The following is a 20692-nucleotide window of genomic DNA, read 5'->3' as shown; positions in this document are numbered from 1 at the left end:
ACAAGGGGGATCGCTGCTGCCGGATGGGCAGGAGGTGTGTTTGTGAAGGGTTCAGTTGTCAGGGAGAGGGAAGCACAAGTCAGGTTCCTCTCCCCTGCCCTGAGGGGAAGCGGAGGTGAGGTGCATGTACCCCAAAGCCCTAAGTACTCTGCTCAGCAGGAGTGCACCTGTTTCACCCCTTCGCTTCTCAGAGAGGGTTCGGGTATCCTTAGCCTCAGGATCCTGGTACCTCCCCATCTCCACATGACAGCAAATGACCTTTCTAAAGACTCTAGAAGAGCTATCCTGAGCCAGTAAGCTCTGAGAAGCCCTCCTGGGTATACAGCCTGGGTAGGGGTCTATTTTGCATCATCCTGAAACTCAATTTCTTGGAATTTCTGGTTTGAAAAGGCAATTTTATTCTTATTCCATACAAACACAATGTATCTTTATTGAAATTTGCAAAATAAAAACACATTTCAAGTTAGTTTTTAAAATATCTTCCCTATCTCCTGCCCCAACAAAACTCAACCAAGCCAGCAGGACAGGTAATATTAATGTAGACAGATGGAGTGGGAACAAAGGATGGCATTAGAGAGGGGTGGGGTACAGATCAAAGGGTCCTGAGGGACTCTTTGCCTGGCAGTTTCCTCCAGGGCCCTTGGTGGGGAGCCAATCTCAGCAGATTCAGCTGGCTTCACAGGGAGGAGCAGGAAAGCGGGTGGAGACTCCTTCCAATCCCAGGTCCCCTTTCTCTTCTCCTTCTACCTCCTGGACATTTGGGTCTTACTGAGACTCAGCTTCCCACAATATAGGTGGGGCAGAGGACTGGCGGTCTGGAGCATGGCTACCCTCCCAAGACTCAGGCGAGACACCAGGTGGTTTAGCCAGGGAATGGCTGGGCCCTCACACAAGAGATCCAGCCTGACTCTGGGCTGGCAACATCACAGGCACAGCACCCATGCGGCTCAGAGCACAGGAAGAAACCCCACCAGGACAGGTGGATATTGGCTGAGGGTGGGCCCCATCTGTCCTGGGCACTGTTGGTGAGGGCTGGGCCTGGCTGGAGAGACTAGGCATGGGGGTCAATGCACCAGGCCTGGGAGGGCCATGGGGTGGCTGGAGGGCTCGTGCTGAGGTGACAGAAGAAAGGGTCCCATTCTTGGAGATTGTGTCTGAGCCCTTAGGCCAGGGCAGGGTCCGGGGAGCAATGGCATCCTCCCTAGTCATCAAAGAAGTAACAAGAGATCAGAAGCAGGAGAAGGAGAGGAGAGTTTCTACATGTTTTGTCACAGGCCTCCTCCCCTCCTCTCCCCCAACACCTCCTCTTTCTCTCCATTAAAATCTGCCCACAGGAATGATGTTTCAGCTACTGGCCACCCTTCCATTAGATAAGAGCTGCCCGAATTCCCAGGCTCTGTGAGGGAAGCTAGGGGAGCCCCCATCATAGCAGATACCAGGGACACTTACTTGATATCATTGGCCGGCTCCTCCACAGCCTTGCCCCGGCGTTGGTACAAGAGGACCAGCCCAGCCAGCAGCCCCAATCCAACCAGGGTACCCACAACAGCTCCAGCAACGACTGCAGCCCCAGGCTCTAGAAAAGGCTTGGTGTCAGAGGGGGACACCCAGCTGTTCGCCACCCCTCTCCAATCCCACTACCCACTGCCACCATACATATTCTCTCATTTTCCCTGTGAAGAAGAGAGGTGGCCGTCAAGCAGCAAATGACCAGTCACTGACACATATGACCAGGGCAAGCTCCCTGTCCTGTTACAACTACAATTAGAGGCCTCAGCAGACAGGCTTCCTCCCCTCTTGCAAGCCCACCCTCACCATTGACCACTCTTCACGTAACCACACTTACCCCTCACTGACCTGTGCTCACTTCCAGGGTCACATTGCACTGGGCACTGCCCACCTCATTGCGGGCCCTGCAGACATAGAGCCCAGACATGGAACTGGAGAGGTTGGTGAGGCGTAAAGACCCACGGATGGCATCTATGGACACAATTTAGTCATCAGACCACAGACCCCCTTTTCCACTAAGAAAAAAAAAAAATCCTGCCCTGCCTCTGGAATGTCCTCGTTGACTCTCTGGGAGTCACAGCTCGTCTGTTCCTTGATGGAGGGGAAAGATGTGACAGCCAGCATGCTGGGCTCAGCTCCTAGCTACAGACTGCCTAGCTCAATACCCCTCTCCCTTTCCACTCCTCAGAGCCCCCAACTGAGGTCTGAAAGGAGGTGAACAAGGAAGTGATGCACAGAAAAACCAAAACCACATTTTTATTTTTATTTCTGAAAGACACTGTGATGAGTAGAGAAAGAACAGTAGGCTAGAAACTAGAAAACCCAAGATCCAGAATAGGCCACATGACTTTAAGCAAGTTACTTGATATCCGTGGGTCTCCATTTCTTCATCTGTAAAATGGGGCAATATGACCTATCTAACGGTGTTGAAAGGATTATATGGGCTTATCATTATAACAGTTAATGTTCATTGGCTCCTTAATCTATGCCAAAGTCTGCTCTAAATTCTTTACATGTACTAACTCACCAAAATTTCACAACCAACCTATGAGATAGGCACTATTTTAAAAAATAAAAAGCTTTTATTATAAAAATGGGCAAATGAAAAGTAAAAAGAGGGGCAAAATGAAAATCCAAATAGCCACCACCTAGGTCCAACAGTTGTTAACATTTTGCCATATTCGTTTCATTTCTCTCTCTTTTTCTGAGGCATTTTAAAGTAAATACTTCAGCATGAATCTCCAAAAAATAAGGACATTGTCCCACATGAGCACAATACCATTGCCATGCCTAAGAAATTAATAATAATTCTCAAAAATCATCTAATACTCCATATTAAATATGTTCCAATTGTTCCCCAAATACTTTTCATAGCTAGTGTGTTCAAATCAGGGCTACTGATATCACCATTTTACAAATGAGGGAATAGAGGCACAGAGTCACACAGCTAGTGAGTGGCAGAGCTGGAGTTGGAACACAGACAATCTGGCTTCCGAGCCTCTTTAACAACAGTTACACAGCACGTGAAAGCACCTACCCCAGTGCCTGCACCTGGGAGGCCATCTTTCTCCACCCTCCCCCCATCATCCTCATCCTCCTCCCCAGTACTTTTCAATATTACCTCCCCTTTTCACCCCAGTCCCTGTGGTACCTCTCATCTTTCCCCATCCCTGGCCACAGCCTCAGAAGTTCCCTCACCTAAAACTGGTGCAAAGAAAACCTGAGGGGATGGGGACAGCTTCTCCCACTGGTATTGGGCAGCAGGCTTACTCCTTGGGGACTGGCAGCTCAGGGTCATGTTGGTCCCCACACGGGGCACACCCAGGAGATGGCAGGATGGAGGAGCTGGAGGAACTGGGGAAGGGAGACAGATTAAAACCCACACCTGAGGGACTCACAGATTTCTCCCCCTCCCCACACCCTTTTGTCATTCCAGTGGCCCCTCTTCCAACCCTTACACTCAGCCATTTGGGAGAGAGACCTGCCTGACCCCCCCTGGGGGCAGGGGCCTATGGAGGTATCCGGAAGTTCATGCTTCTCACTCACCCAGCACATTGAGTTCTAAAGTTTTGCTGTTGTGGCCTCTAGGTATTCCTTGACCATCTTGCACATTCACAGAACACTTGTAGGAGCCAGAATCTTTCTCTTGGAGGCCCTGCAGCAACAGGGACACATTCCGGGAGGGCATGGGGTACAGCAGGGATGCTCCAGATTTGCTTGATGTGACCCCATTGATGTAGGCCAACACCTGGTGTAGGGCATAACACCTGTCCGTTATTGTTATTATTACACGCATGCCCCAGGCTCACAGGCTCAGCCAGTCCCCTTCCACAAACTGTGTTCTCAAATGCCCCTCACCTGCACCCATCCTTCTACCTGTACCAGCTCCCAATCACCCCTGTCTCCCCAGCCACCCTCTCACCCACCCCTGTGACCTCTTCACCAAAACAGTTCTTGTTCCCTCATACATTGTCTCTTCATCTCCGTCTTGCTTTTAGAAAGGTGGCATAAGAGGGGCTAGAGGGATAGTGTGAATAGGGGGTATGTACGAAAGAAACTTAGATTGCAGGGGTAGATCCAGGTTTTGTGAGGCATGAAACTTAGACAGTTTGGGGGTGGGGCATCTTCAAGAAAAAGATAAAAATATCTTTTTTTTTAGAACAAGAACGAATGATCTCCTTGAATACACTTTCCAGTACCTTGGAAGGAACCCCTGCAAGTGAGAGGCTCTGGAAATTGTTTCATTCGCTTTTGGGTAAATCTGTCTCTGAGTGTAAGTCTGGTGTTATGACAAGGTTAGGTGGCAGGTTGTGGGAGGAGACAGCCCTTTGCCTCTGAAGGTGGTATATAGGGGCAGGGGGACAGATGATCATTTGGGAAGAGAACTGGACTGTGACTCGACAGTGTCCAAAGCACAGAGAATGTGAAGACAGAAACTTGCTCAGCTTTTAAAAGTTGTGTGTTACTTGCCCTAATCCTTCCCTCAATTCCGACCCTATCCCTCCACTCCATCCCCAATAACAAGGTAAAATGTCTCTCCACTTTTGCAGTGTTTTGTGTGCTGAATTTCTAGGGAAATTTGGGGAAAAGAGAATTCTCCATTCCCCGGCCACTCCTCCCACCTTTGCCTGCCACCTTTGCCTGCTGTTCCCTACGCCCCCCGCTGGGCGCAGCTTGCCACTGTCTGCGATGCTTTCTTTCCTCACCTGGTTCAGATCCTTCCCTTCTTGTTCCAAGAACCACATCACGATGGGCAACTCCCACGGCTGGGACGAAGACACCTCCCCAGACAGGGTGTACCACACCGGCAGCACCACTTCCTCTCCCTCTACCGCCTGCAACCTGGCGAGGCCGGCGGGCACATGCATCTCCACCTGGGCCCGCGAGGGCAATGCTGGAGGCAAGGGCGGGGGGCGTGAGCACCGAGGGCCGGCTCCCTGCTCGGTCCGCTGACCGCTGACCCAGTGTCCTGATTTCAATGGCATCAGAGCTTATGCTCCCCACCCCCAGCCCGTAGGTTTGTAGCGGGGGATGGGAACACATTTCTATGCATTTATTCGTATCCAGAGGCGCAGACTTCTGAGCACCAAGAAGAAGGGGTAGATTTTCTGCGAGGAGAGGAAGAGTTCACGAGGGAGGGAAGATCTGCTTTTGTTCTACATCCCACGTAGCCCACTTGCTCCCCCAATTTCCCTGGGCGGGAGCCAAGGGAGAGTAGCGACACTGGTCAGGGCCATCAGGATTCCTTGCTCCAGTGTTTTCAACTGGATGGGCGGAGGGGGATGGGAGGCCACCCAGTTACCGATTAACTCCGCCGCTCCTCTGAACCGCCCGAGCGGGAGAGACCGGAGAGGCCCAGCGCCCAAGCCTGGCCCAGTGACCGCGGTGTCCCCTACCACTGCCTCCTACCCAGTCCCAAAGCGCCTCCTTCCCTAGGAGAGCGAAGGGTTGAGAACCAGAAAGCTCTCAAGAGACCTTGTGGGTCTGGGTGACCTGGGCGGATTCTCTCGGGTCGCAGGGGATTACGGGGCAGGGTGAATGACAGTCCCCTGACAAGTGCAAAGCTTCCCCTCTGTGTGCCCGGGTTCAGGAGGTGGACTGGAGAGTTGGTTTCAAGGAGGGGCTGTCGCTTGCACCATGGCGCCCAGGAACACTCTTTTCTGCCCTGCGGAGTGTCAAGGGAGCAGCCGAGTTCGCTAAGCTCTGGGGCTTGTGCACAGCCGCGCCCGAGGATGCGGGCGCCCTGGTCCTGGGCCCTGCTCTTGCCTGGCCTCGGCACTCCACAGCGGAGCATGAGACGCCACCTCCGCGTGGTGAGCAGGCGGCCAACACGCGGGCAGACAGGCCCAGTTCCCGGTTCTCCTGGAGCCGGGCTGAAGGCCTCTAAGGGTCCGCGAGCCATCCGGCCAGGATGCGCGCCTCCCCCACTGCTTCCCGGCTGCGCGTCTTTACAGAACCCCCCACCCTTATTCCTCGGCTTTCTCTGCACCCCCCCTTCCCATTTCCTGGCGGGTCCCTGCGGGCTGGGCAGGAAACTTGGACCCGGTGATAAGGCCGAGGACAATGAAGGAGAGGGGCGGGGGAGGGGGGAGGGGAAGCCGCGCCAGACCGGAGGCTCTACCTGCGAAAACAGCCCCCGCCTCAAGGAGCTCGGTGCCCCCTCGGGACCTGGCCCGCCCGTCCTTCGGCCGAGGCCTGCGGGCGGTGCCGGCTCTTGCCCGACCTTTCCGCAGCACAACCGAAGGGCCAGAAACGATTCCCCCCAGGATACGGCCTGGGTCCGGACAGGGGCGCGAGCTTCCGTCGCCAGGGGAGCCCCCAGCGACCTCCCTCAGGTCCCGCGTTATAACCGCAGCTTGCGGAAGGTTAGAGAGGCCTTAAAATGGATAGCGATGGACACACTGGGGTCTGGGCAAATGCTGCCTGTCCTAGGTCCTAAGTCAGAAGCCAGGAGAAGAAGCGGGACTGGGGCTTCCCCGCCCTCTGTCCTGGGTGTCTGCTGGGGTGGAAGCCCCCCAGCTGGTCCGCCCTTTGCGCTCCCAGGGTCCTCGGTGCGGCTGGGAGAGAAAAGAGGGGTGAGAGGTTGGGTCTGAGTGCAGGTCAAAGGAGAAGCCCAAGAAAGGGGCCGTCCTGGCCCAATCCGAGCACAGAGTGAGGGAGCAGGCAAGGGCCGAAAGAGAGCGAAATGGGCCCGCTCCACAGGGCTACTATTTTTAGTCTCCCTCTTTCTCTGAGAAACTCCCCCCGCGGGCTTCTCACGCCCCAGGGGCAGCCGCGCAGAGCCGCGGAGGAGCGCGCCGAGCACGAGGGCCTGGTCCAGTCCGGTCCAGCAGAGCCGGGTGCCCCCCGCCCGATGCGCCAAGGGTCCCAAGCGCCATTTAACCCTCGAGTGGCCGGCGGGAGCTGGGCAACCCCTGGGGTGGCCCGATAGGGCCTTTGGATCTGTGCCTTCAGTATAACAAACTGAGGCTCAGAACAGGGATGGAAAAAGGAGGGGTTGCAGATGAGCTGCAAATAATGCCCAGGCAGCAAACTTGGATTTTCCTCCCTAGCTTCAGAAACTCCCCCAGCGGAAGGGGGATAGGAGGGTTGGGGTAGAAGGCAGATGAAAAAGAGCAGCTGAGGTTGAAGTTGAGGAAGTGAAGCTAAGAAGCTGAAATACTGGATCAGGCCCACCATGCCCAGAGGGGCAGGAAGCTGTCCTAGCTTTGGTGTGGCTGGGAGTTGCTCTTGAGACCCTCTTTGCCTGGGGACCCTAATACTTCATGCCTCATGCTTCATGGGACCAGGCTAAAGGGGCGCAGGCATGAGCTAGGAGGTCCCCATCTCAGTCCCAGTCACTGTGGTTGAATTTCACTCTACCTTCTTCTAGGCCTTACTTGCCCTGGCATCCTCCAACCTGAGAGAAATGAGTTAAAGCTGGTATCCCCGAACCCACTCTTCACCCCCATTCGGGATCCTTGAAGGGGGATAGCAAGAAAGTCTGGGAGGCAGCAAGTTCCTGCTGGGTCCTTTTCTCCCCCGATGTAGCACTGAGGCACCCCTAGCTCCTGCTGAAACTAGGTGTCCCTGGAGGCCTTCAACACTCCCCAAACACTTGCTACAAGGAAGTTTCCTTCCTCTCTGACTTTTAGCCACCCTCCTCCCTATTTCCCTTGTCCCTTTGGCTCTGGGAACCAATAGGGGTGGTGGACCTCTTGGGGGGAGGGGGTCACAATTCTACTCCTCTAAGCATTTGAACCCCTCCCCCATTTCCTGTGTCCCAAATGACCTCACGGTCGTGCTTTTGGGGCACCTCCCTTGATTCCCAGGGCAGGAAGCAGGAGGAGAGAGTAGAGGGAAGATCTGAGCTGCGGAACTGACAAAGTGCGCGAATCAAGCCTGGGGACCAGGGGACCAGGGGAATCCCCCGGGGATCTTTCGCATCAGCTCATGTGTGGGGTAGGGGGAAAGAAGGGGGCTGGAGTTAAGTCCTTAAGCTCTTTAGCCAGTGTCTCATCTAGCGGCTCGGCTCATCTGGCTCTGCTGAGTGGGGTAGGGAGTTGGGGGTTAAGGGGGAGGAATGATTCCGATAATTCACCCCAGAGGTACCTGTGTCTTCCCTGGAGATGCCCTAGCCCCCACCCCCACACGCCGCACCCAAACTGGAAGGTGTCCTCGCCATAGCGAGCAGAGACGTCAGCACCAGACAGTGATGCCATGGGGTGAGGGAATGATGGGGGGTGGGAGTCCCATCCAACACCGTTCCTCATCAGTGCCCAAAGTCCTCCCCCAGGGTCGGATTTACCCCCATCCCGCATCTCAACTCGCCTCCTGGTCCCAGGTTTCACTCACCGAGGGTACTCAGCCCCAGGAACAAAAACCGCAGCACGTTGGTCGCCTGGGGCCTGTACAGGGAAATCATGGCCCTCCCTGGCCCCAATGGAGTCAGGGGCACCAGCTCCGGGACACACCGGCCGACAGGTGCCAAGGCTGCGCCACGGCCGGAGAGGGCGCCGGTGCCGGGCCACTGACACCAAGGGCGGCTCCAGCCCAAGTCTCTGCGTTCGTGTGCCGGTGGTGGGGTGGGGACCGACAGCGACAGGAAGGCGGGGCATTCGAGGGGGCGGAGAGGTCGCCGTCCTCGCGGGCGGGGCGCACTAGTGACTCGCCGCGGGGGGTGGGGGGGACCCGCTACTAGCGCTCCGAAGGCAGCATCCCGCGGCCTCTGCAGAGTCCGGACTCAGGGTGGGGTCAAGTAAGTCGTGGTGCCCGCACGAGCCGGCCCAGGGGACAAGCGGGGGGAAAAGATCATGAACTGTCATTCTGCGCCGTACCCTCCCCCCCCCCCCGGTGTGGGGTAAGAAGGGTGACTAGGGACGGAAGGAGGTTTGGGGACTATCCGAAGTCCAGGAGCCACCGCACCCCTAACGCCTTAAATGCCCCGGGGCGGTGGCCCAAATAACCGGCTCCAAGCTTGGGGGTACCGCGTCCTCAGCCTCCCCAGGGCGGCCTTCCCGAAGGAGGAGCACAGGGTAGCCCCGCTTTCCCCAGGCCACTGAGACTCCGCAGTGTGGGGGGCCCCACAGCAGGCAGGGGCCAGAGCCGAGGGCGGGCTTGGTCGCCGGCGCACCGCAGGACGGGTTACGGCTACGTCCGCGCCGCGCACCTGGCGCGCTTGAGGCCCAGGGCGGCACCGCGACGCGCCAGCGCCGGCGGGTGGACGCAGGGTCGGTCTCCGCCTGTGGGCGAAGAGAGGGGCTCTCAGCGAGTTCCCACAGACCCCCTAAAACCCAGGCCCTAGGATTGCCCCGGCCTCGTGCCTCAAACCCCGAGCAGAGAAGATTGGCGCAACTTAGCTCCAGGAGCTGAACGGGAAACTGAGGCAACACATGTTCCGTTCTCAGCTCCTCACCCGTGAGATGAACGGCTTACAGGCCTTATGGTGACCGGGGAGGAGCGGGCGGCTGCAGGAAGGTAGACAGGACAAAGTCCCTCCGTTTCTTCTTTATCTCCCGTATCTTCGCTGCCTCCCATGCCTGCAGTGAACGGCTCAGGCCCGCGCTGATCCTTTAATTCTCAGGCTTACATCTTGTTCGCGGTGAATTTAATTTAACCGTCCTCCTCCCCTTCACCCCGCTCCCCGCCATCGGTCAAAAGGCACCTCTGCGCCCCCTGGCGGCCACGACTCACTTTCAGGAGGGCACGCTCTTGTTCGGGCTTTTCTGTCCAACAGCCAAAGAGATGCTTCAAACATCCCCGCACAGCTCAACCACCAAGAAAAGGTGACTGAGGGCAGAAAGCATAACAACGAATTCCTGGCGCTGCCCACTCTGGGGGGCAGAGTTATCTGGGAAGAAAAGCAGCTAGGCCTGCTGGGTTCCACTTACTCCAACAGTTCTGCTCTAACAGAGTCTGGACCTTGTGCCTGCAGACTGCACAAGGTCTTTTTCTATACTGTGCCCTCATAGACCCTCGCAGCTGCTGCTTCCTAGTGTAATTCGCCTGGCTCCTCTTCAAATACCTGCTGTGCAGTGGGTTTGAGAAAGGCCTATGCAAACACTGTACTGCTCGGGCATTCACTGGAATCTAACACTTGATAGCTCAGTGGCAGCAAAGGCAATGGGAATAGATAACTGCCAGTCTTACACCACCACACAGGGAGCTACACACTTGGAATTGTCAAGCAGATCGGGGGGCGGGGGGCCAGGTCAGGGGTTGTTGGTTTGTTTTTCCTATTCTATCACCCTCAAATTTTTCTTGGCTTGTCTACATTGCAAACCACCTCTCATAAACACTTATCCTTTGTTTCCAGACCAGGGTTAAGTCATCCCCTCAAAATAACTACTTCCAAGAAAGGCAGTACAAAGTCTTTGGGTTGTAACCCAGGAGCCCCAAAGCATCTCATTACAGAGGCTATCAAGTGCTATCATCCCTATCAAGTGCTACATAAGGTACAGCCTCAACATTCACTCCCTGTAGCTAACTTTTCCTTCAGAATTAAGTTGTCAAATAACTAGCCACATGGGAAGTGAAGCTGCAACCTAGGATTTGTAAGTAGTGAATGTCTCCATGTGACAGAGGGGCAGTCTCTGCAGGACTCTTCCACTGCCCTCACCCTAACCTAATAATTTTCCTGTCTCCTATTCCAACCACTTCTTTCTTCTGACCCCAAGGCAGTCAGGTGGTAGAAGTTAACAGAACAGCTCCATTACGTCCTGCAAGCTTTTGCCAAGATGCATTTTACTGTGGACACTGCTCACCACCCTGGTGTGAAATGAGAACATTGGCACAGATGATCTGTGGATGACCTGAGAACTGCTTACATAAACATGTGAGCAAGAGCTCAGTTCATAGCTTCATGTTAGAGACTTGAAGGTCATTAATATTCCAATCACACCTCATCTTAGATCTTCAAAGTATTTGGTAATACTGATTCTAAAATTTGATTCTACTGTCTCCATCCCCCTTGAATCAGTTATAAGGCTTTATTAAGGTCTAAACAGTCCATTTCTTGTTTTTAGCAATACTCATAGTTATCTGACAACTTGTCGTCTTCTTTTCTGGACTGTTCTGGCCAAGAGACCGGATATTGAGTATCAGCAAACTGCTTTCCTTGCAAGCCTCCATTTCCCAATGCTCAACTTTGTCTTCAGCTCCCCCCATCATTAAGCCAAACGCTGAAAACACAGAGTGGATCCAGTCTTTGCCATCTTCTCCATGCTGCTCATGGTGGTTTAGTAATGCCGCCTTCTCAGTAACGTTAGGTAGGTCTACAACAGCCTCACTAAAATGTTCCACCCCAGCTGAGTAACTAACAGCAGTGGGAAGTAGGAAGGAGGAACAAAAATGCACAAAACATAATGTTAGTTTTGGGACTGGTCAATGGCAAAGTTCTGCAGATGCCATGTAGTACTCCTGGTACTAACACTTTTTCCTAAAGCACTTGGCACTGAATACTGTGAGATTATTGCTACAATATAATAAATCGTGCCTCAACCTTTAGGACCATAATTACGAATTCCAAAAGAGAGCAAAGTCTTGAGAATGTTCTAAGGCCCCTGCATACAGGCTGTGCCCAGGGAGAACAGGTGTTACAGGATATTTATACTCTCCCTGAACTAGCACCCATTTTTATCAGCTCACATCAGAAAAAAGCCAACTCCACAAACCCAAACTCAAAAAACTATAAAGTTATCTCATTGATTATAAGCTCTCCAGTCATTAGAAAAATAAGCATCAACCAACCAAGGCGTTTCAGAATGACAGAATCACTGATTTGAGACTATTCCAGAGTGGGAATGTTCATCAATATTTATCAATATTCAACTTTATCTTCAATAGTATAGAAAAATGGGGAGAATTATAGCTCTTACCTGGATTTGAAACCCATTTAAAGTAAAGCACCCGAGAGAAGTTGGGGAATCATTAAAGATAACCAATCTAGGGCCGAACCCGTGGCGCACTCGGGAGAGTGCTGGGCTGGGAGCACGGTAACGCTCCCGCCGCGGGTTCAGATCCTATATAGGAATGGCCGGTGCACTCACTGGCTGAGTGCCAGTCACGAAAAAGACGAAAAAAAAAAAAATTAAAAAAATAACCAATCTAACAAGTTCCTGCCATGAGACCAAACTGATCCTTGACTACTCAACTTGCAAGCTACTCTTAGCCAAGAGTACTAACCTCTGAGTGGAGTAGTAGTTGACCCATTAAAAATATCTAAAGGATCTAAATATGATAGTCACCTTCTTAACAAACTGATACCTTTCAACTTCCTCTCATGATCACTTGTTCTAAAAAACAAAATATTTTTGTATGTTTCTACTGGATCTTCACTTTCCTTTTTCAGAGACAGCAAGATGACATCAATTTTCCAACTGCAATCCCTTGAGAGAGCTGTCCCTGATAACTAAGTATAAAAGATGAGGAATGAAAGTCTCTAACAAATTCATGGACTTGGGGTCAGAAGGAATATCCTAGTCATTTTTTAAAAAGAAATACAAGAGGGGGATGGGGAAAGGAAAAGGGGACGGACTAATGGGTACAAAACTATGCTGTCTACCCTAAGTGAATCATTATGCATATATGCATGTTCTGAAACAACACACTGTATCCCACAAAAATATAAATAAAATTGAAAAAAAATTGAAAAAAAATAAAAAGAAATACAAAATGAGATATCCAATGACCTTTGGAACTTTGACAAGAAATAATGACATGGGTCAATGGGGTATAAAGAGTGACAGAGAGTAAAGATACCCTGCTCTGTTTGCTTTTTTCATTCTTAGCAGTAAAGTCAGAGGACAGCCCCCACTGCCAGTGCAGCCACACTCTGCTACAAAAAGCGCCACTAGTACGCCAAGAGGCCAGGAATTACTTTAATTTTTTTTTTTTTTAATTTAAATGGCAACACAACCATAAAGTTGGTACATCACAGAAACAAAGGTCTTTGCAGGCAACACTGATTGGAAATAGCAAAACACTTGGTTGGTGAAAAAAAACGAAACTCTAAATTATGTACAATAGTAGCTAAGAGTGATATCGAAAAACAGTCTTATTTACTGTGACTGAAGATTTAACTTGCCATTATCTATTGCTTATTTATTCAGGGTTGTAAATAATACTTATATAGAGACATAGAGATGTGTAAAAATGAAACATTGTGAAAAAAATACAATTTTTCAATTTCATATGAAACTCAAAGTATAAGTTTTGTCCAATATGGAATGTACCTACATTTGTTTATATTAGGGCTCTAAAATCCATTTAAAAATCATTTTGTTTTTAAAAAAGAAACAGCTGACCCACCATGCAAGTTCGCTGTATATATCTTGCTTGCTCAAAATGAGCATTTTTTTCATGAGGTCAGTTTTTTCTGCCCAGAGTCTACTATGATTCCTTAGAAGTTGTACTGGCCCAATTGTGGAAAGAGCTTCCGTGAAGAGTCTGATGGCAGCATCTGGATGAGGGACAGTCTGGGTAACGGGAAGTGAGTAGAGAGGAGGAAAGTAAGAGCCCAAATCCTTATGAAGGATGACATTCAGTTGTTGAATTTTAAGGGGTATCCAATGGCTTTTTCCAGGCACTCAACTAAAGAGCCAGCGGAAAGAAAATCCCTCTCTACTTCTACAAATTTGATATAGATGGATTTGGGGGAAACTCCGGGATCCACAATACAGTTCTGAGACAAAAATCCATTAATACCAACCCAATCTTTGCTGAAGGTTTTAGTATTTGCTTGGAAGTGTAAAAATAAGCATTGCTGCAGAGTCCTAACCTCAGCAATGCCGAGGTAGCAATAGATAATTCTGGTGGGTTCTATTTCCACCTGCAATGAGGCTTGTGCTGAAAGGGTTTCCAGGTCAACCCGACCCTCTTTTCCTGGGTCCAGGGAACGTCGCTCCATGTGGGGTGAGAGGGGCCTCTCAATACATTCTTCATAGCCAATGGCATAAAGGCCTGGGCTTTTAGGAATGCCTCCTGGCAATAAATATTGAACAATGTTCCCGCCAGTTGGTTTGGAGTGGGCAATGGGTATCCAGTCAATTTCCATGTGCAGCTCCAGGCACCTAGCTTCACTAATAGTGATCTCTAAAAATTTGTAGTAAACATTTTTCCAGTTCATTTTCTGCACTCGGGTCATAATGATCCGCCCCTCAGGCTTCTCAGAGTTGAAGTACTCCCGAAGTCGCTTGCCAAGGGGCACCTGGGAGCTGATCTCAGCATAATGGTAACGGATATCCTCTTTCCAACGGGTGTTATAACCAATTCCAAAAATGGCCAGTTTATTGGAAAGATGGAGCCTTGAAAAGTCTGTCCAGCTCTGAAACAGCTCCCATTTCAACTGTACTGATTCCAAAATCTGTACAATATTCTGCATGATGTCTCTCTTCCTAGAAAGAGAAATAAAAGTCAAATTCCTCAAGTGGCTAGAATAGCACTGCCCAATAGAACTTTCTGTGATGAAGTAAATGTTCTGTATCTGTCCTGTCCAATATCTAATGTCTAGTGTAGCCACTAGACATTAAAATGTGGTTGATGTAAGTGAGGTATTAAATTTTTAATTATATTTAATTTAAAATTATATTTAAGTAGCCACATGTGACTAGTGGCTACTGTGTAGACAGTACAAGTATTAAAAAGTGAGATACTCATAGTATTAAAAAGTGAGAAACACTCATCCCTAGGAAGTTTCTAAGAATTAATGATAAACTGCTTTCCATTACTTCTAGTCTCACTGTATTCAATTTAATAAATATTAATATACAAGACCCTAGCATTTCAGAAATCCAAAGATCATGAATTTTTTAAGTGGCTATTATAATGCCTATGATGGCCTTCAGATCTAACTATCAAAATAAGGTGAAGGATGCTATAATCAGAAAAGCATCCAGTCACTTAAATAATTACAAGTTTAATTTCTAACCTGAAAATTCTGAAAGTTCAATAACTTTGGTGTATATTTTCATGAGTGTACATGCATGCTATAGGAAAACATACAACTGATTATGACTAATGACCTGATACAAAAATAAAATGACATTTTCTATTTGTTTGAAATTTATCACTACTCCCAAATTTAAAAGAACTGTCAAGTTAGCACAGAATTAAGATTTAAGAATTCAGACGGAAAAAGTCCACATTAGGCTTACGTTTTAAGAGAGAAAGATTCAAAATTATACATTGAGTCTGTTCTAGAAAACCTTTTATACATCACAAAGAAATGATACATTTTTGTGATGATGAGTTTGCTAACTACACTGATTTCATCATTACACACTGTATACATGTATTAAAATATAACTCCATACCCCATAAATATGTACAACCAATGTTTCAATTAAAAAATAAATAAATTCCTAAAAGAAAAAGAAAGAAAACCCTTTATAAAGGAAAAAAGGGAAGCAAAAGGATAAAAATTATTTCAATTTTGACTTGCATAGTTAACAGAATAAGACAGAAAATGCTAGGAAATTCTTGTTTCACAGGTAGCTTAACTCATGTAATTGTAACTGATATTTCATGTAATTTGTATATCTATGAAGATATCTAATTACAAGTTTGTTTCTCAAGTATGGCAAAACTTTGATATTGGAAGATTGGTTTGTTAAATATCAACTTGGCAACAGACTTACACTCTACATCACTTACAGGTTTAACCTACAAAAATATTCAACTACCACACTCATATACAATCAAACATAGGCAAGAAAAGAGGGCTATGTGTTGATTTGCTAAGTTTCTTGAAAGGAGAGAACTCCTGGGGAACCGTTCTTCTCAGAGGACACAAAGCACTTGATCACTTTTATAATATTTGATTCTGGTGCTTGTGAGGCTAAGATATAGGACTACATTTCTGCATGGATCAGTGATTTAAAGGAAAACTATCTTTCATAGCCACCATCCTTCCTTGTCTTCTTTGAAATATTTTATTGATCTCAAGGAAGACTACACTGAGTTGGGATGGAGGGCAGAGATTTCTGCCTATTTGGCTCACTGATGTATCCCGATGCCTGACATATATAGTAGGGACCTGATAAATATGTGTCGTATAAATGAGCAGATTAGGTGACTTTTTTGTGTGTATGAAGGATAGTGTATTTGACTGCAGGTTATGTGAGCTAGTTCAGCTAATCCCACCTATACCTACAGAGCAAAAAAAATAGTGTCCAAATGAGTTATTTTACTCAGCACTCTCTTAAACCAAAATCATTTATGCTATAGTCAAACACTGCAAAGAACAGTTCTAAAGAAACTACTGCACTGGAAAATAAATAGTTTATCAGGAACCTCTTCAGAATTGCTCACCCTAGGAGCTGAAATCTGGAGAAGAGATAGCACAGGCTGGAGATTTCTGCAGAGCACGTCAGTTTCCTGCCCTGATGATCTCAGCCTCAAGCTGATCTGGACTCAAGACTCATATCAGAGTCTCCAAGCTTTGGAACACAATGAGAACTAGACCCAGTTATTTAAACAGTTCCTGAAACTATGTTATATATTTCCTGGCTTCTGAAGTTCCAACCACTAGAGAAATTCAAGTGGTTTGAGGTTGGTGACACCAATTCTGTGAAGTCTGAGTTCATCTCCACTTATATCAACTGGACCTCCCCTATAGGTAGGGCAATAAAGGAGAGATAGAACATTCCAGTAAAAGAGCCAGTGGCTTTTTTGGAGAATAGGGGTTTGAAGGTATATATTTGTAATAACTCATTTTTTAAAACAGTAATCCATTTCCCTTCCTTTGGTACACTTGATGTCACAATCTTAAAAGATAACTATCTCCCAATAAGAGAGGGCCTGAGAATTACTGGTTTGGGTCATAAACTTCTTTTTTGAGGAGTGGGTTAATTACTACAATTTGGGGGAACAACTCCTGATCCCTGAACTCTTACCCTCTCCTACCCTCTCCCCAGGCATGGGATCAGATGACAGTGGTAATTCTTTGATTCCAAAGAGATACTATAAAAAAGAAACAAGCATTTGCAAAGGGGTGGCGGTGATGGTAGTTTGCTGAATGAGAACGACAAAAGTTTCTTTGCTGTACTGCCCATTATCTATCACAGTCCTTTTTATATCAGTTTTTTGCCTCTTTCTCTGCCATCTCTCAGACACCCAAGATCACGTGTGTGGAATAAAGCACATAAAAACAAGTGGGTGCTATGAATACTCCATGGTTAACAGGTGAAAAAACTGAATGGTGTTCCTTACTTCCCCCTAAATTTATCTGTTCATATATTCTCTTTAATAGATTTAATCAGGGACTTAAAGCTATTGCAAACATAACATCGCTGGTAACTCCGACAACTGTGATGTCCTTACAGAAGGAGATAACGCTAAACTCTTAAGTGGAAGATCAAGCTATGCGGGCCAGTAGGAGGACCCTGTCCCTGACTTTCTTAGTCTTTCCTCCAGCAACTGCTTTTTTTATGAATGTATCCATAGGTCATGTAAGAGCTTGCTTTCTGATTACCAAACAAGGATTTTAAGGCGTCTTATCATTTTATCTAATTCCAGATAAATTCAGGTCCCTTCGACACATCTTTGTACTTTATTTAAACATCCAGTTATACACATCCACACACAGGCAAACACCATAAACACGCTTATTTTCATGTAGCACATTTATTTCTTCTTGTTGTGTACAAAACTCTCAACATTTTAGATAACCACTGGAAAACTTAGGCTAAGATGATGAGAAAGAATGAACAGACAGGCTTCCTTGGTGGGATGGCTGTAACTTCTGTAGCGTGTCTAACTACTTTCTCCTCCTTCCAATGGTCATTACACTTGGGCAGATATACTTTGTGGAGAAGTGAAGCAGCTACTTACTGTGCTTCTTCAGAAGACTCTTGTTTTATTTTTAATGTTCTCTTTGTGACAGGTATTTCATCTGAAAAGCAAAGATTTTGAAACAAATTATATTTTCCTACGTGGTGGCACACATTTATGTAGATCAGTAGCTATGTTTACTGCTCATTCCATACTTTCCAATGCCAGGCCTTAATTCTGGCATCAAACACTGCCCAATGCCAGATTTATATATATAACTCTTACATAATGAGATGCACACATTTATATGCAAGATCAGAAACCAGCTCTACAAGTATAAAATTCTTCAAGGTCACCAGTGGATTTCTAGCTAGGAGCTTAAAGCTTAATATCACTGCAAACATGATTTTAAAAGACCAAGAATGAAAATAATTCTGTTCTATGTAGGTTTTACAGAGCAATTATTCCCCCAATATCAGGATCAACATACTCTGTGTGTTATTTTTTTCCCAAAGGTTTCAGTGACTTACCTCTCTATGGCAAAACCAGTATTATAGGATGCCAAAGTAATTTAGACCTTATTACTGTTTTGAAATTAAGAGGCAGTGATCACTTAGCATCTGCCCTTTTTATTCTTCTAATCTTTAAGTCCCTCCCTTACATACTGTTAGTGGCACAGTTTTATAGCTTCTTTCCTGTTTCTTCCATTATTTGAGATTTTTTTTTAAAAAAAACAGCATTCATAAGAAATATATTAGCATTTAATTCTTTTTCTTTTGAATTAGAGTTTCTCTATCATCAGAAATTCTGTAAAGAAAAAACCAAAAAAACCTATAGACTGTTATCTTACACTAGGAAAGCTCATTTATATCACCAATCTCACTCGTACTTCTTTGGGGTTTGCCAAAGCACCTTGCTGGGGAGTGAGAACATTTACTTATAAGTGAGTGCTCATTACATAACTTGATGTTAATGTACGATGGCTGCAACAGAAACTTAAGTACTTCCAAATTATGAAAAGCAAATTTGGAGTGATAAATGCAAAAAGAAACAAAAACCCAACTACAGGTACACTCTTAATTAGGCCATACAAGTTTAGATTTGATGGCCAGGAGTTTTATTTTCCATTTTTAATGCGCGAAACTGCATATAAATCTTTCCAGCTACTGTGGGGATGGGATCCCTTAAGAAGTCTGAAGGATTATGATAACTGATACAGTTCAAATATCAGTTCTTTTCAAGACACACCAAGGCTTCCCCTCATTTTTTGTTCAGGTTGAAGTTTGGACTAATCATAAACAGAAAAGAAAAAGTATTTGGGAAGAAGGAAAAAAAAGATAGTTACATCTACTGCAGCTGGGCAAAGAGACAATACTCTTGGCAGTCATCTTAGAACTAAAAGGTGCAGAATATTTAAAATAGCATGGGATTCTACCTGTCACCAACCTTCCTCATGTAGCTCAGGATTATGAATTCTGTGTCTTTAGAAACCTTGCTAGTACCCAAATCACCAAACAACCAACACCAACCACTAGCTGGCAGTTTAAGGTTAAACGAAGGATGCACATATTGCCCCAAATAGACTGGCTACATGTCTTGTGCTGACAGTGGGAATGATGCCAGAAGATATTACAGATGGTAAGTACTGGTACACATATTAAGGTAAATTAATATACACACACATAAGTATTGTATATATTGACTTTCTTACCCAATTCCTGATCTGTTGGATAGCCATGGAGATCCTGACTGTGGTTTCCCCAGTCCTCCTGTGAATAGTCCTCCATAGTGCTGCCATCTGACTCCAGCTCCTGGTACAAGCCACTACTGTTAATAAGTACAGGCTGGCAGGGCTGAGCATCCCATCCTCCCTGACCAAACACCTGTTCCAACTGTTCAAATGTGTAACTGCTCTTTCTTTTCCCAACACCATGTTCTTTCACCCGACTGTAACACCTGCGAAGGGTCTAAGACACAAAGTCTTTTGTTATTCCTTTAAAGCTGTACTTCCTCTTCCAGGTACGGACCACAGATATTAATTACTATTAGACAGACACAGACAGACAAACATAGACACATTGTTACAGGTATGCTAGATTTCAAATTCATTATTATATTAGAAAAAAATACTAATTTAGCATTTACTCAAACATGTTATAATTCAAACAATTATTTTGCAATTAATTATCCATTAAACAACGAGAAACATTACAACATTATTGCATGTACCCCATACACATATTTTTATACCCCCACCCCATTTAAAAAGAATAAGGGGGGGAAAAAAACAAGAAATACCAGCCAGCCAATAGGATGCACACCTGCCACAGAAGAGAAAGAGCTGCTATTGTGCCCAGAATTTGGAAAAAGTAAGGGAAGGGAGGACAGAAAGAAGAATTTCCCAAAGCAAAGAATCCCTTCCTTACTCCTGATTAAGAAGGAATACAGTGTAAAAACAATTGTGTAAACAAATTAGCTAGTAAAACTTATTACTTACATAGTCTGTATTCCTTACTAATAACTCACTGTCTTTGTGGAAGCTGCTAAAATTTGAAACAGAGATCAAATCAATACTGCTACAAACTCTCAGTCTCAAACATCAGTTATCAAGGAACAGTACACTAATACCTATGTCTAAAAACTAGACAATTTACTAGTCTGTTCTACCAACTCAAACTGCCAGCTAAACAAACCAACCAACAAGGCCAATAATTTCTTTTCTGGGGGAAGGGCAAGGTGGAGGGGTGTTATTTCACTTCTTTTTCTGCCACGTGGCAAACAACAAATAAATATCATGCAAGTCCACAGACAAAACCTGGATAATTTTATTATCTTGTACACCCTTGCATTTTTGTCATGGTCTTTATTTCTAATGTAACTTCTGATTATTACCTCAGTTTCCTGAGTTTAATGGTACATCTTATGCTATCCTATA

At 46.7% G+C, this 20692-nt stretch overlaps 2 protein-coding genes across 3 annotated transcripts in view; both read right to left on the bottom strand.

The window, feature by feature from the left end:
• Positions 1-412: 412 nt before the first annotated feature.
• On the bottom strand, positions 413-8530 carry ESAM (endothelial cell adhesion molecule). The gene is made up of 7 exons (XM_063094598.1): positions 8344-8530; positions 4716-4903; positions 3556-3757; positions 3208-3363; positions 1858-1980; positions 1450-1576; positions 413-1201 (listed from the first exon to the last, which is right to left on the bottom strand). The coding sequence occupies exons 1-7, from the start codon at positions 8411-8413 to the stop codon at positions 886-888; spliced, it is 1182 nt and encodes a 393-aa protein (XP_062950668.1). The 5' UTR covers positions 8414-8530; the 3' UTR covers positions 413-885.
• Positions 8531-13207: 4677 nt separating this feature from the next.
• MSANTD2 (Myb/SANT DNA binding domain containing 2) overlaps positions 13208-20692 on the bottom strand; it is a 29772-nt gene continuing 22287 nt past the window's right edge. Inside the window, exons 2-4 of one of the 2 annotated variants that reach the window (XM_063094510.1) lie at positions 19469-19724; positions 17818-17878; positions 13208-14381 (exon numbers count right to left, since the gene is read on the bottom strand). In XM_063094510.1, coding sequence (XP_062950580.1) covers positions 13529-14381; positions 17818-17878; positions 19469-19724 — 1170 coding nt within the window. In that variant the 3' untranslated portion in view covers positions 13208-13528. The remainder of the gene's footprint in view (positions 14382-17817; positions 17879-19468; positions 19725-20692) is intronic. The other variant, XM_063094511.1, reaches the window with a different exon arrangement.

Source organism: Cynocephalus volans, chromosome 4 (genome assembly GCF_027409185.1).
Source record: "Cynocephalus volans isolate mCynVol1 chromosome 4, mCynVol1.pri, whole genome shotgun sequence".
In the NCBI taxonomy this organism is placed as follows: domain Eukaryota; kingdom Metazoa; phylum Chordata; class Mammalia; order Dermoptera; family Cynocephalidae; genus Cynocephalus; species Cynocephalus volans.
The sequence above is the reverse complement of the archived record's forward strand: the minus strand, read 5'-3'. Positions and strand labels throughout refer to the sequence as shown.